This window comes from Xiphophorus hellerii, chromosome 2, assembly GCF_003331165.1.
Source record: "Xiphophorus hellerii strain 12219 chromosome 2, Xiphophorus_hellerii-4.1, whole genome shotgun sequence".
NCBI lineage: Eukaryota > Metazoa > Chordata > Actinopteri > Cyprinodontiformes > Poeciliidae > Xiphophorus > Xiphophorus hellerii.
In genome coordinates, this window is record NC_045673.1 from 32,691,171 (window position 1) to 32,704,361 (window position 13,191).

The following is a 13,191-nucleotide window of genomic DNA, read 5'->3' on the forward strand; positions in this document are numbered from 1 at the left end:
CAAGGTAGCACTGATAGTCAGAACACCAGTCCCAATGCTCAGTGCACACCTTATGCCCTCTACGAAGTGTGGATTCAGTCAAAGTGCACATAAGGGTTTGAGTGCACATGTTACAAGCGGGAAAAAAATGTAAGAATTGGGACAGTACGCCCGTGTCATAACTTTGACATCCAAAATGGTGGGGCCGGTCACAGTTTAGGCCATTGTGCTGCTAAAAAATACAACTTCAGCAAAAGAAAATGATTTTAAATGTACAGTAAATGTATTTTTGCTTTCCTAGGTCATTGCTGGAGATATGTGCCTGTTAAAATGTGTTTTATGACTTGTTGAATACAGTAAATTCAATGTAATCACACATGTTCAGTAGAGTGAAACAAAATTATTTCAATACTTTACTTTTAAAAACGGATTTTATTCTATTTTTTGTGACAGACAGTTTTTTCTGTGAACTTTGTCATATTTCCAAGATAATAAAAAATACATGTTAAAATGTACTAATAATCTTCCCCTCTAGTGTGAGAAGAAAACGTTTGTTTAAAAATCATGATGTCTGTAAAGAAAATAAGAATCATATGGCTTTCTATTCCACTCCTAGTCTAGAACAGTTTCACACTGATTTTGAGTCAATAGGGCACATGACTTGGAAGCTATTGAAGAAAAAATATATATATACTTTTTAATATTACAATTATTAAAAATATTGCAAATGACCAAAAATTCACTAGAGAACAGTGCGTCTCGTGTAACAGAATGAATTTTGTGTCAGTTGGTCACAATCAATCAATCAATTTTTATTTGTATAGCACATTTCAGCAGCAAGGCATTTCAAAGTGCTTTACATCATTACACAGAAACACAATGCAACATAGAATCAACAATCAAAACACAGCATTAAGTCAAGTTCCATCAATAAATTTGTAATTGATTACATTTCAAATACAATTCTAAACAGGTGGGTTTTTAGTTGAGATTTAAAAGAAGTCAGTGTTTCAGCTGTTTTACAGTTTTCTGGAAGTTTGTTCCAAATTTGTGGTGCATAGATGCTGAAAGCTGCTTCTCCTCGTTTGGTTCTGGTTCTGGGGATGCAGAGCAGACCAGAACTGGAAGACATGAGAGGTCTGGAAGGTTGATACAACAACAGCAGATCTTTAATGTATTGTGGTGCTAAGCCGTTCAGTGATTTGTAAACTAACAACAGTATTTTAAAGTCTATTCTTTGAGCTACAGGGAGCCAGTGGAGGGACTTTAAAACTGGTGTTATGTGCTCTATCTTCCTGGTTTTAGTGAGGACGCCAGCAGCAGCATTCTGGACACAAGACAAGATATCTATTTACATTTGTTTCTTAGGAGTGTTTGGTTCGGAAATTTGTTGACAATCCCTAAGTGAACCTCCGAGCGCTTCAGGGGGGAGCGGTAGAGAACGGCTGGCCGAAATTAGCATTCATAAATCGGATCAACCTTGAGCTCAGCGTCGCTTACTCCGCGGATGTTGGAATATCCAATATCCAACTTGAGGGGGTGGGGCTCTGGATGACCTAAAAATAATTATCTCAGAAACCAAAGCTGCACAAAATTTTAACAGCACAAACGGAGCACTAACCACTCACACTATTTGCTGGATTTTTTTGACGTCAGTGGGGTGTCAGCTTCATTCAGCTCATACTATGATATTATGCACTCAAACCCTTCAACGTGAACGCGGAACAAGGGTGCATTGGGACAGGTGTTCAGTTTCTGCTGATGGACACTCAACAAAGTGCCCAGACTGATACCACACATGTTCCATTAATTCATCTTTGCTAAAACACTATATACACATAACATAAAAATTCAACATTTTATTTCCCCCAAATTCGCAAATATATGTTTACATTAGTGAACCAAGTGGAACGAAGTGAAATTTACTTATTTTATAAAAAGTATTGAATTTTGTTTATGACATATTTATGTAATAAAATTGTAAAGGTTTATCTTATATAATTGTGTGATTGTGACTAGCATTAAACTTTTTGAGCCTGCATTATGTACAAAACGTGAAACACGTCATGTGCGCCAAGCGATCCTCACCAAACAACGTCACTGCCGGTCCATCCAGGCTCCCCTCCTCTTTCCTCCGCAGAGCCGCATTCCTCCTGCTACAGCCATAGACATGTTTGTGGGTACAGCGGGCCGAACCATTCTCTGGGAGGAAACACGGCCACTCTTCGTTTCGGCTAGAAGCAACATTCCCGCGCTGGCAGTTCACAAGCCCAGTCTCTGTGTTATTCTGGTTACTGGTTCAGCTAGCGAGTGAGGACCGAGGCTTTGGGAGCTAGTTAACGGCAGCCATCTCCCCCCGGCTCCAGCTTTAAGTGGTCCTCACCCTCCTTCTGCCATGTTGGATCCTTCCTCTGCTCCCCAGGCTGCTGGACTTCCCAAATGAAAGTTGCGTGTTAAGCTACTCCAGACATTTCTACAGTACGCTGCTTTAGGTTTTCACCAGACGAAGAATAGAAGGACTTTTCCCAAGCAGAAAGCATCCTGGAGTGGTGGCCGCGCCTTCCTGCTCGGTTGTCCTGAGCGGAGATGGTTGCAGGCCATAGCGGCCGGAGCCCGCATGGAATATCATTCCTGAGGAGAGACAGTTGAGGCCGGTTCTCGCACAGGAGCCCCACCGCCGGGGAATCTAAGCGAATTTGGAGTCATGAACAGCCACCATCCGCCCCGTAGGGCTGTAAATGTCGGCTCGCTGCTTCTCACCCCGCAGGAGAACGACTGTCTGTTCGGCTACCTGGGCAGGAAATGCGCTGTAAGTTCCGCTGTTTGTTTACCGTCCTGCAGGCTGGAGCAGGTGCACCAGAGCCCCGCTGGTCCTCAGCCCAGTAATGATACTGTTTACACACAGCGCCGATACATGACCACTTTATCCTCATTTGCAATGTCTTTGTAGGAAAGAAGAGCTGGAGCACAGTAAATGTTAGCTACTGATTAAGCGTCGGTCTTTCAGGCTGTTTACACCTGAAACTAATGTGGCGCCGCATGTTGTTTACTGCAGCGGTGGGCTCAGTGTAGGCAGCTGCAACTTTTAGGAGCATCCCTGCTCCTTCAGCTCTGCAGGCCTGGCAGCGAGCCATGGGAGGGTTAAGAAGTCCACGGAACTTCTCTTGTTTGTCCGATGGGAAAAAATACTTATCCCCACTGGTCGGACCGATTATTAATATTCTCTCATGAACCCATAAACATTAACTTATCTATAGTTATTGTAGCTTTTGCCAACTGTACACGTACCTCATCTTTTGCTAATATGGTCCTCCGTGACTTTAACTAGACCACTAGACCATTTCTTAAACACACAGCAGTTTGGAAGGCAGTCATCACTGAAAACAAGTTATACCCTAAGCAAATATTTGGACTTAGTTATTTTCTGGGTTTGGTAGTTCTCATATTGTATACTTTTTTATATTTAGGCTGGCAAAACATCAAGAATTTTCAACAAGAGATTTCCATTTCGACCCAGTTAGATCTGCATGATTTAGCAAATTGCATTCATCCCTACAATATCATAATCTCAAAGGACAGATTAGATGCAGTAGTTGTTGGGCTTCAATATTTAAGATGCATCAGAAGTCTGAATGCCTGCCAGTCGTCTATTTCTTTCACCTCTTTACTGCACTAATGTTGCTTCTCTGCTATAGAAGCCAATAAAAGATACTGAGATATATTGTTGTCATGAGACAAAATATGGAAATGTTTAAAGGGAGTAATATCTGGCTCTGACTCTATTGTAGATGTCTGACCAGAACCAGTTCAGCTGTTGCTGTAACTGTAGCTGTAGGTGTTGCAGTAGCTTTTGCTGATGTAGCTGGAGAAAAAAACCTACTGGTTCCGATAAAATATTTGAAATATTAAATAAAAGGTTATTTTAATTTTCCTCCTGATTTGACTTTCCCAGGTCATGTCACTGCCTCCTGGACTTGCTGTGGTCTCCTTTTCCTGACCTTTGCTTGAGTTTATTGTCGGCAACTTCTGGCTTCATGAGGCTGCTTTGCTGCTAGTCACTTCTAGTTGCTTCAAGAAACCAAACACCAGCATCTGATCAATATCCTGTCTACCTGTGTGTGCAGACCTTGTGTTCGGCTGTGGTGCAGGTGTACCGAGCCGAGCGGAGCTGCAGCTGGGTGAAGAGGTGCTGTGGAGTGGCATGTTTGGTCAAAGACAATCCACAGAGGTCATACTTCATCAGAGTGTTTGACATCAAGGTAAGACTAGCTTCATGTCCAACACCTCCAGCTGCTTACTGTACACTCACTGATGGTGAACAACACAGAAGAGGCAGATGTGACGTACAATCCCACTTGGGCTGCACAATAAGCCTCAAATATATAGTCTTGGCAATATCAGTTTGTGCAACATTCACATCGCAAAGGACTGTTTAGAGATTAATAATGGTTTGCTAATATTTTCTAAGTTATAAACTTGCATTTTTCATGTTACTGTAATAATTTGCCAGCCAGACAGTATTGGAACAGCAGATGTTCACACCTGACATTAATGATGTCACTCAAAAGGCTAAAGGTCATAGTTAACCCTAACCCTAACCCTAGACTAAACAGACAAAAATGGGAGACAGACGAGCAAATCTACACAAACAATTTATTTATACAAAAATATATGGCTCTGGGAGAACTACACAGCCAGTCTGAGAGGAGTGTGAACTAATGCTGCTTCCAATCCAGTCTGACCCGGAGGCCGACCCAGCAGGCCAGGGACCGACTGGACGTCAGTACCTATCATCAGCCTGGTGGATCCAATTGCAGTTCTGAAAAGAAGAGAAAAAAAAACATTTAGCGGATGGGAGAGACACCTACTGGACAGTAGGTCTAGGTGTATTAATCTGTGTTTACAATTTTTAGTGTGAAAGCTGCACACTCTTTTATACATGAGGCCCCTGATCTTTAATGCTTGACACCATGATGCATCTGTTTAAGGGTGAATTCAAACCAGCCCTCTTTAGTCTAACTCCAGTCCATCTGCCAAGAAACTCCAATTCATTTGGGGAGGTGTGAATGTGAAATTGAACCAAAAAAATAAACTATGGTCCGCCTTAAAACCTAGGTCTCAGTTTGGTTAAGGTCTTGAAATGAGGTGCACAAAAATGGCATTGAAAGTAAATTAAAAGTGTCAACTTTGCATTAAAAGTGTAATTATTTGCCGAATGACACTTCATAACAGTCGTAAACATTTATGAAGAGTTATTCATGCTTATGACAGGTGTTATGTTATGCATGACAGTCTTATGCACACCCCTTCAAATGAAGTGTTACCTTCAGTATTAATCAATGAATCTTCTTGGTTTCTCTAGAATATATTTGTATTATTTTGTTTGTATAGTTACGTAAATATGTATATTACTAAATATAAAAAAATATGAGTGGCCGTGTGCTTTGTAAAAGGCTCATTATACATCAAATCAAAATATTCTACTCATGTTATGCGCTCTAAGAATATTTAAATATGCTCAACCATGTATCAATCCAGTTCAAAAATGGTTACAAAAAATAAATGTCTTTGCACATGTAGCTATGATAGCTGTTTGAATAAGGTTTCCAGCAAAAAGCATGAAAATCTGTTTAGTATTTAACGAGTTATGGTTAATTAAATGCGCTGATTCTTCATTGCGCCTGCCAAACATATAACACCGAGTGGAACAGGCAACCGCTCCAAGATCAGAACAACTTCACGTCGGTGACAATAGAGTGGTTCATGAGGCGTCTATCTTCATGCCTGTGTACTCTCCTGTTCTTGCAGGAAGGGAAGAGCATGTTTGAGCAGGAACTCTACCACAGCTTCTCAATCAGCTGCCCTCGGCCGTACTTCATCACTTTCACAGGAGATGTAAGTTTCAGACTGCTGGCCCTCAAACTTGTGTCGACATCAGCTCAGTGCTGCTTCTCTGCCCCCTTCCCTTCTCCACCCTCCCTTTAGAGCTGCCAAGTGGGCCTGAACTTTGCCAGTGAAGAAGAAGCCAAGCGTTTCAGGGTGACTGTCAGCGACCTGCTCAACCGGAGGCAGCGGAAGTCAGGTGAGTGTCGCCGTTTAAGTTGGTCTTCTTCAGCCGCCATGACCAGTCTGCTTATAACTTCAAACATCTGCGCCACCCCTACCCCACTCCAGCGCCAGCTCTATTTTTTGACCTTTTCCACATGTTGTCACATTACTGGGTGTTACTGCCATCTAAAAGGGCAGAGCCACACAAAGCAGTGTCTGATTATGAACTAGAATAGTTTTCACAAATTTTTAAAGTAAAAATCAGAAAAGTATGGTTAATATTTAATAATCCCCTTTACTCTGGTACCTCTGAATACAATCCAGTGTATCTCTTCAGTCTAAATGCATCTGGTCTGGTTCTGCTCTAATGGTGTGTTCACACCAAAAGCGTTACGCGTGTCAACAACGCGTTCGACGCTTCAAGTTCGACACATGTGCACTTTGAATGCAGACGCTTGACATTTTGTCCTACAACTAGCGTTCTGTGCATCTGGTTTACATTCAAAGTCTATGTGGAGGCGTGGGGGCGTGTCAGACGCGTCAGCTCTAATCATTGTTTTCCTTTGGATGCTCTTGATGCTTCAAACGCTCAAAACAGTTCAAGTCTGGTCGCACTAGATGCTTGAAAAGCGCCACAATGGCCCTTGATACACCTCCACATCAGAGGTTGTGTTAACAGAATATTTTCCGTATTTGACCGGTTATTTTTTTAAACGACAGGAAAGTTTAAAGCCAATCCGTCATTTGACAGGTTATAATTAACACCCCTGACTGGTGCACATGGGCAGACATTCTAGACTTTATGCAAAGATTTCATTGCAGAGGCAACTAAAATCAATCAATAAAAAAATCCTTTCTGAATATCATCTCATGAACGCTGAACTAAATGTGTCTTTCTGATCAGGTGCTGACAGCGTTTTGGAGAGTTATGGACCGGACGCTGTGGAGTGTCTGGTTCAGAAGCGCATTTCAAACCTTTTGTTGAAATAACGCGTTTAATTCAAGTCTCAAGTACATACAAAACAGAAAAAAATTAAGAGAATGCAATGTTGTGTTAATCCATTTCTAGTCTAAACAGAGGAGGCAGCAGTTTACCTTGAGGAAATAAATGACTGTGCAGAAGTTAATTAAACTGTAACATGCGCAGTGCGCTGCACAACCAATGCGGACGCGGCTCCACCGCTGCAAAGAATTAAACTTAACTCACTCTGCGGTTTTAACAAATGGAGCTGGAAGACGTTTCCCTCCCGCACCCTGAAGAGTGGCGTTCTGGAGGACCGCGGCAGACGTAACATCTGTCTGTTTCGGAGAAGCAAAACCACGCAAAAAAAAAATTCTCGTAAAAGCGCAAGTCCGGACCGCACAGCGTAAAAAAACTCGTAGAGTTCAATTGATCAGTTTGGATCAGACAGATCCTACTGACTGATGAACCAGAGCAGATTTCTCTACAGATGCGACCAGGAGGAATTTGTGAGGCTGTGCGTTCAGACCCCAGCAAGTGAAAGTGCTGGTAATTAAAGTGGAGTCATTTAATTTAATTTATTACAAGTTATTGGGGCCACAGTCAGTGGTTTGTGTCACTACGGAGAAAAAGTTAGATGTGTTCATTTGCTTTATGTGTGATGGGATCTGGTTTCATGGTTCAAGTAGGTGAATATTACTAGGCCTGTCGCGATAAACGATAAATCAGTTAATCATACGATAAATTAAAACTACCGACGTCATTTTAATTATCGGCATTATCGTCTCTTCCGGCCTTTTCCTCTTACTGTTAATGACACTGAATGAAAAAGGCTCAACTCCGGTGCTCTCCGCTGACCCTCCCTTCCTCATTTCCTTAGTGCCCAGCGCACACGACAGGATCTTAGAACTGTCAGCCGATTGTCGGCCCATTTTCAAAACCTGACAGACCACACATTACCCGACAGAAATCCTAGGTATAACTGTTTGATCGGTTCGTTCCTGCCGTGTGGTGTCCAACAATGGGCACAAAATAATGGCTACAAGTTCAGTGAACTAATTTTAAAACCAGGTATTAATCAATGCATGTGGCTAGTGTCAGCGTAAAGTCCTGACTGAATGAAAATCATTAGAACCTATTTACGTCACGTTAACGAAGAACAGCTGAAAAGTTACCGGTTTCGCTCCAACTCCTCCTCTTGTCATTTCTATATTCTTTGCATGTTGAATAAACATTAATGTTGTTTCCACATATCATCTCCAATGTCTGCTGGACTTCGGGTTGCCATGTCAGCTGTTTGGGATTCCCCGACGTAATTTCCCCTCAGAAAGCATAGAGGAGAATCCTAGCTTTCTGATTGGCTACTTGTCACATTCAACAGGTTGCGTTAACGAGACCAGGGGAAAACCCCTGATTTAGATCAGAGCGGCAACGATGCTCTACCATAACACACCACACAATCTTAGAAAGACCAACGTTCTAAGATTGTTGTAAGGGGAAAAATAGGAGCAAAAAATCATGTAGTGTGAACTATTGCATCAGGTAGTCGATGTGCCCATCTTCTCTATTTAAATCTAATTATTACTGAAGGGCAACATAGTATACAGACTTCATAATCTGCACTCTTTTGGTTGAATGCAGTATTTATTTACACTTTGGCTTTATGTTTAGTATTTTTTCCAGTACATTTTTTGTTAATGGAGACTGAGAATCCATTTTATTTTTGTTTTTGGTTGTTTTGTTTATTTTGTTCATCAGTTCCAGTGTTTAGTGTTCTTTTGAAAATAAAGTGTATCTATCTTTGGCAAGAAATCACATGCATTATTACATCATTTTCAGTGTAAAAAGGTCTTCAAACAATATTATCGTTTATCGCAATAATTTTTGAGACAATTAATCGTTCAGCAAAATTTGCTATCGTGACAGGCCTAATATTAACTAAACCGCATAAAAATAGCCTATGTTAATATGATTAGAATTTGACAGATAAAAATAGTACATGACGGATTTTTTTTAATGTTGTGGGTCAAGATGACGGAGAACAAAAAAGTCTAGCGTGACCTCTGCACCACATAGACTTTGAATGTAAACCAGATGCGCCTGTCATTCAAAAGGTTCTTCAGAGAACCTCTTACCATGAAGATCAAGGAACCCAGCAGAAGGTCAGGCAGAACCTGGTGGTCGTGTTTAAATAAGGTTCTACAACAACATCTCAGAGTTCTGATCAATCCTTCATGAAGACGGCGTGGACCAACTTAGGGGTGGGCAATATTGCCAAAAAATTATATCACAAAATATTTTTTTAAATACCTTGATAACAATATCACATTTTGTGCTTTTTCTTTTTTTTGTGGGGGGGCATAGGAGTTAATATATCTAGATTTTTTCTTTCTTTTATCACTGCATGAAAAATATTCGTACATAAATATATTACGAAATTACAATGTTTAATGTGTCAAAGAAAATAAAAAGTAGATTAATAGAATCTGGTACTTGGTATTTTCATTTACCAAATGCAAATGAAAATACTTCCATCCATTTTTGCAAGAGGCGGGGAACACCCTGGACAGGTCGCCAGTCTGTTGCAGGGCAACACAGAGACAGACAGGACACACAACCATACACCCCCACACACACACACACACGCACACACACACACACTTGCACCTAGGGAGAATTCAGAGAGACCAATTAACCTGACAGTCTGTGGGACTGTGGGAGGAAGCCGGAGTACCCGGAGAGAACCCACTATGCACAGGGAGAACATGCAAACTCCATGCAGAAAGACCCCGGGCCGGGAATCGGACCCAGGACCTTCTTGCTGCAAGGCAACAGTGCTACCAACTGCACCCACGAAAATACTTCAATACACTAATTAAACAAACTGTTGTGGTTCAACAGAACATTAGTTTTACAAGATGTTAACTGTTTCCCCCTCACGTTCTTTTAAAAATGCAAACATGTGCAAAACTAAGAATCTTGTTTATTTTTTTAAAGGAAATAATAATGCTCAACACCAAAATATGTCAGATAAAAAACCCTGCAAACAATAAAAGCATGTGCACCCTTCCTAACAATAAGAACTTTGTGTATTTTCATTTCTTCCACCTGTCATGGACATTTCCATTACAATAATGTCTGGAATGAAAATCTGTGTTTTGACTTTTAGCTTTCATGGCTAAAAAGACCAACCAGCGTGCAACGCTGTTTTCATTGCTTTAACAACAGTAATTGAAGTTTGTTTCATATTTTTTCTAAAGGAATTTCTGATTCGGGACACGGAGAAATAAGCACATTCAACTCTTGCTTCCACTGATTTATTCAAATGTTTATAGGTTAGTAGACATGACTAGCTGCAGCCAGCTAGTTTGTGCTCTGTTTCTGAGTAGCCTTGTATCCTTGACAAAACAATCAGGAAATATTTCTCCTGTTTCATAAAACTTGGTGGCCCTGAACCTTTGCGCTAAGCTTTGAGTTATTTAGTTATTTTTTGAGAAGCAGTCTGTGTTTTAGAAACTTGACTATCTCTGCATGCGGGATGACATATTTACACCATGAAATTAGCATATCACAATACAATTTATTTTCCAGCTTTTATTTTAAATTATTTCAGTTTTCGTCATCTATACTAGAATTTTAACATTTGCTTATCGAAAATGTCGATGATGTTAAATTTGATTTAATTGCTTCAGCAGAGACAAATGAAAAGATGTTAAATTTACATTTAAATTGAAGTTTTAATTGGGAAGTTTACTACAAGACCAACGCAGAGAGGTGTTTAAAATGTGACTGGTGCATGCCTTCAGCATCGCCCTGTTTAATGAAAACCAGACTAAAATGCATGCAGTTTAGGGTTACTTGTGTATTAAAAACAGCCTGCCAGGCTTCTGATGCACTGATTGAGACCCTGGTCACTCTGAGCTCTGAAACCTTGTGGAAGTAGTTATTGTGTTCTAGGGTAGTGCTGCAGCACCCTGAGGATCTTCTCTGCTGCAGCTCCTCTTTCTAACATCTCCTCTAACCCTCAGCAAGCCTTCATTCCTCCTAAAATAATAATAATCCCTTCACCCCCAGTCAGACTGCCCCAGCCTGTCTGCTGACTGCTGAGTAACATGACTGATGGTTTGTCTCTTGCAGAGAAAAGAGGCGACCTGAGAAATGGTATGTTAAACTCCTCTCAGTATATTGTAATATTTCATTCTGTCTCCAGTGTGAAGCATTGAAGCAGTTATTGTGACGCTGCTGTAGCTCTGCAGCTCTACAGAGCAAGCTGATTTGCATGTACAGTCACAGCCAAATGTTTCCCTGTGAGCAGCGTTTCCTGCTCTAGCTCTTCATCAGTCTGACTGAACGACACTCTGTATTAACATGCGCCCCTGTGCCAGAATGTCAAACTAGCTCTGGGAGCTTCTGTCCAGATGAGTTGACCTCAGATCCGTGTTGCCTTCAGGTCAGAGCTTACTCAATAGGAGTGTGAGGGAGATAGCAAAGCCTTAGGTTTAGTCCAAGAAAAGCAGCGAAGGCAAAGTGAAGATCTGCAGGACGAGCCACGTTGGACAGTAGGAGATGTCTCTCTGGGTGATGCTGCTTGGGATTGTTCCTGTCTTAGCTTAGATCGACTAAGGCAGGATTTAGGAGTGTACCAGGACACTGGCACACTCCTAAAACACTATTTGGACCAGTGTGTGACCTCCACTGAGCCCCCGTGGTCAGGGTTGAGCGACCAGAGGTGGAAGAACAGGAACCTGTGATCCACTCACAGACCCAAGCAGTCACTGGTCTTTCTGTAAATTAATTCAATTGCTTTTATAAAATCTGTTTTATTTTAGTTCTGCTATAGAATCTAAACAAAAATATTAAAAAGATAATACAACATGTCCAGTTTGGATCTAGTATGCATCCTGTCTGCTGGTTTTACTAGGTTTCATATGAAACAACAGACTGAACTGGTCAATAACTGTTGGCTTGAATAATTGGGTTTTATGAGCTCTTGCTGTAAAATTTGCCCCACTCCTTCCATTTAGTTGTTTAATGAGGAAGTGGACCAGAAGAGATTTTCCTGTATTGAGTTTTACCTGCTGTCATGGTGTCGACTGTTGGCTGGAAGGACTGCGCGGCTCCTCATGCCACATAGTGGTATGTTACTGGTTATTGAATGAAGAATAAAAATGTAGAACCAAAGCCTAAATAAAGAGAAGGAGACTGGAGAAAGAGTCCAGGAAGCCTCCATGGCAACAATATGATCACTTTAGCCACTTTGCCTAAGATCAGGCCTCTTGGCAGTGATATAACAGGAGCTGAAGACTGAAGGCACCCAGTTGAGTCTTCCCCGCTGCAGGTTTATCTGGTTTGCAGGAACCCAACTGTGCCATATGTTCAGCACATGGTCGCTGCTGCTCTGTTTAAGCCTCCCTGTGACTCACTGTAGGCCTAATCTGTAATCTGTCATTGGAACCTATTGCTTGTTTACACATCTATTCATGAGTTAAAAGAAAACACACGAGTCATCCAATCTCAGGCATATTAATATTTTTTGTTTTAGAAGCTATAGGACTAAGCTTAGACACCAGAGTCCTCTGGAAGAGCTCCTACTTGATTCACCCTGTGGCCCACACATGCTGTCTAGGCCAAAATTTGACCTTTCAAATTTGAGGTGTGGAAACGACAAAATTTGCCCTTTGACACAAAATTACTTTCTTCCTGTAAATTTTAGGGCATACCTCCAAGAGACTTTTTTTATTTGGGTGGATCTAACTACGTACCAAATTTCATAAGCAAACTAAGCAGCCGCTTAGGACCCTAAGGCCACTCAAGGGCCCCCTCAGTGGAGCTGATTCTTTTTTTTTAGTAATAATTTCTATGTCATTATAATATCAAAAACACATAATTTCACTATGAAGTAATTTATTTTTACAATTATATATATTTGAGAAATTATTATTTTATTGATAAAAATAATAATAAAAAAAAGCTCTTGGGGGCCCCTGGCGGCCGCGGTAGGCACCACACGCTTCGCCAGTACCGAGCTGCCGTGCAGAGAGCGTCCAAATGACCAAAGCTCCGGTCAGAAGTTAAGTAAGCAAAACAACGTCTCAAAAAAGGACTTATCCTTCAGGGAGGGAGAAAAGAGGAAGAATAGAAAAAAGCCAAGATACAGGTTGGTTTTAATGAGTCTTGGTAATGTAATGTAATGTAAAAGATTT

General features: G+C 41.1%; 2 protein-coding genes across 3 annotated transcripts in view; one reads left to right on the forward strand and one right to left on the reverse strand.

Moving 5' to 3' along the window:
• The window catches only part of hyal6 (hyaluronoglucosaminidase 6), a 27,807-nt gene extending 25,640 nt beyond the window's left edge, over positions 1–2,167 (reverse strand). Inside the window, exon 1 of the mRNA XM_032548420.1 lies at positions 2,068–2,167. The gene's annotated coding sequence lies outside the window, so the exon portion shown is untranslated. The remainder of the gene's footprint in view (positions 1–2,067) is intronic.
• wasla (WASP like actin nucleation promoting factor a) overlaps positions 2,122–13,191 on the forward strand; it is a 28,042-nt gene continuing 16,972 nt past the window's right edge. Inside the window, exons 1-5 of one of the 2 annotated variants that reach the window (XM_032548403.1) lie at positions 2,122–2,788; positions 4,104–4,238; positions 5,788–5,874; positions 5,965–6,061; positions 11,126–11,149. In XM_032548403.1, coding sequence (XP_032404294.1) covers positions 2,684–2,788; positions 4,104–4,238; positions 5,788–5,874; positions 5,965–6,061; positions 11,126–11,149 — 448 coding nt within the window. In that variant the 5' untranslated portion in view covers positions 2,122–2,683. The remainder of the gene's footprint in view (positions 2,789–4,103; positions 4,239–5,787; positions 5,875–5,964; positions 6,062–11,125; positions 11,150–13,191) is intronic. The other variant, XM_032548410.1, reaches the window with a different exon arrangement.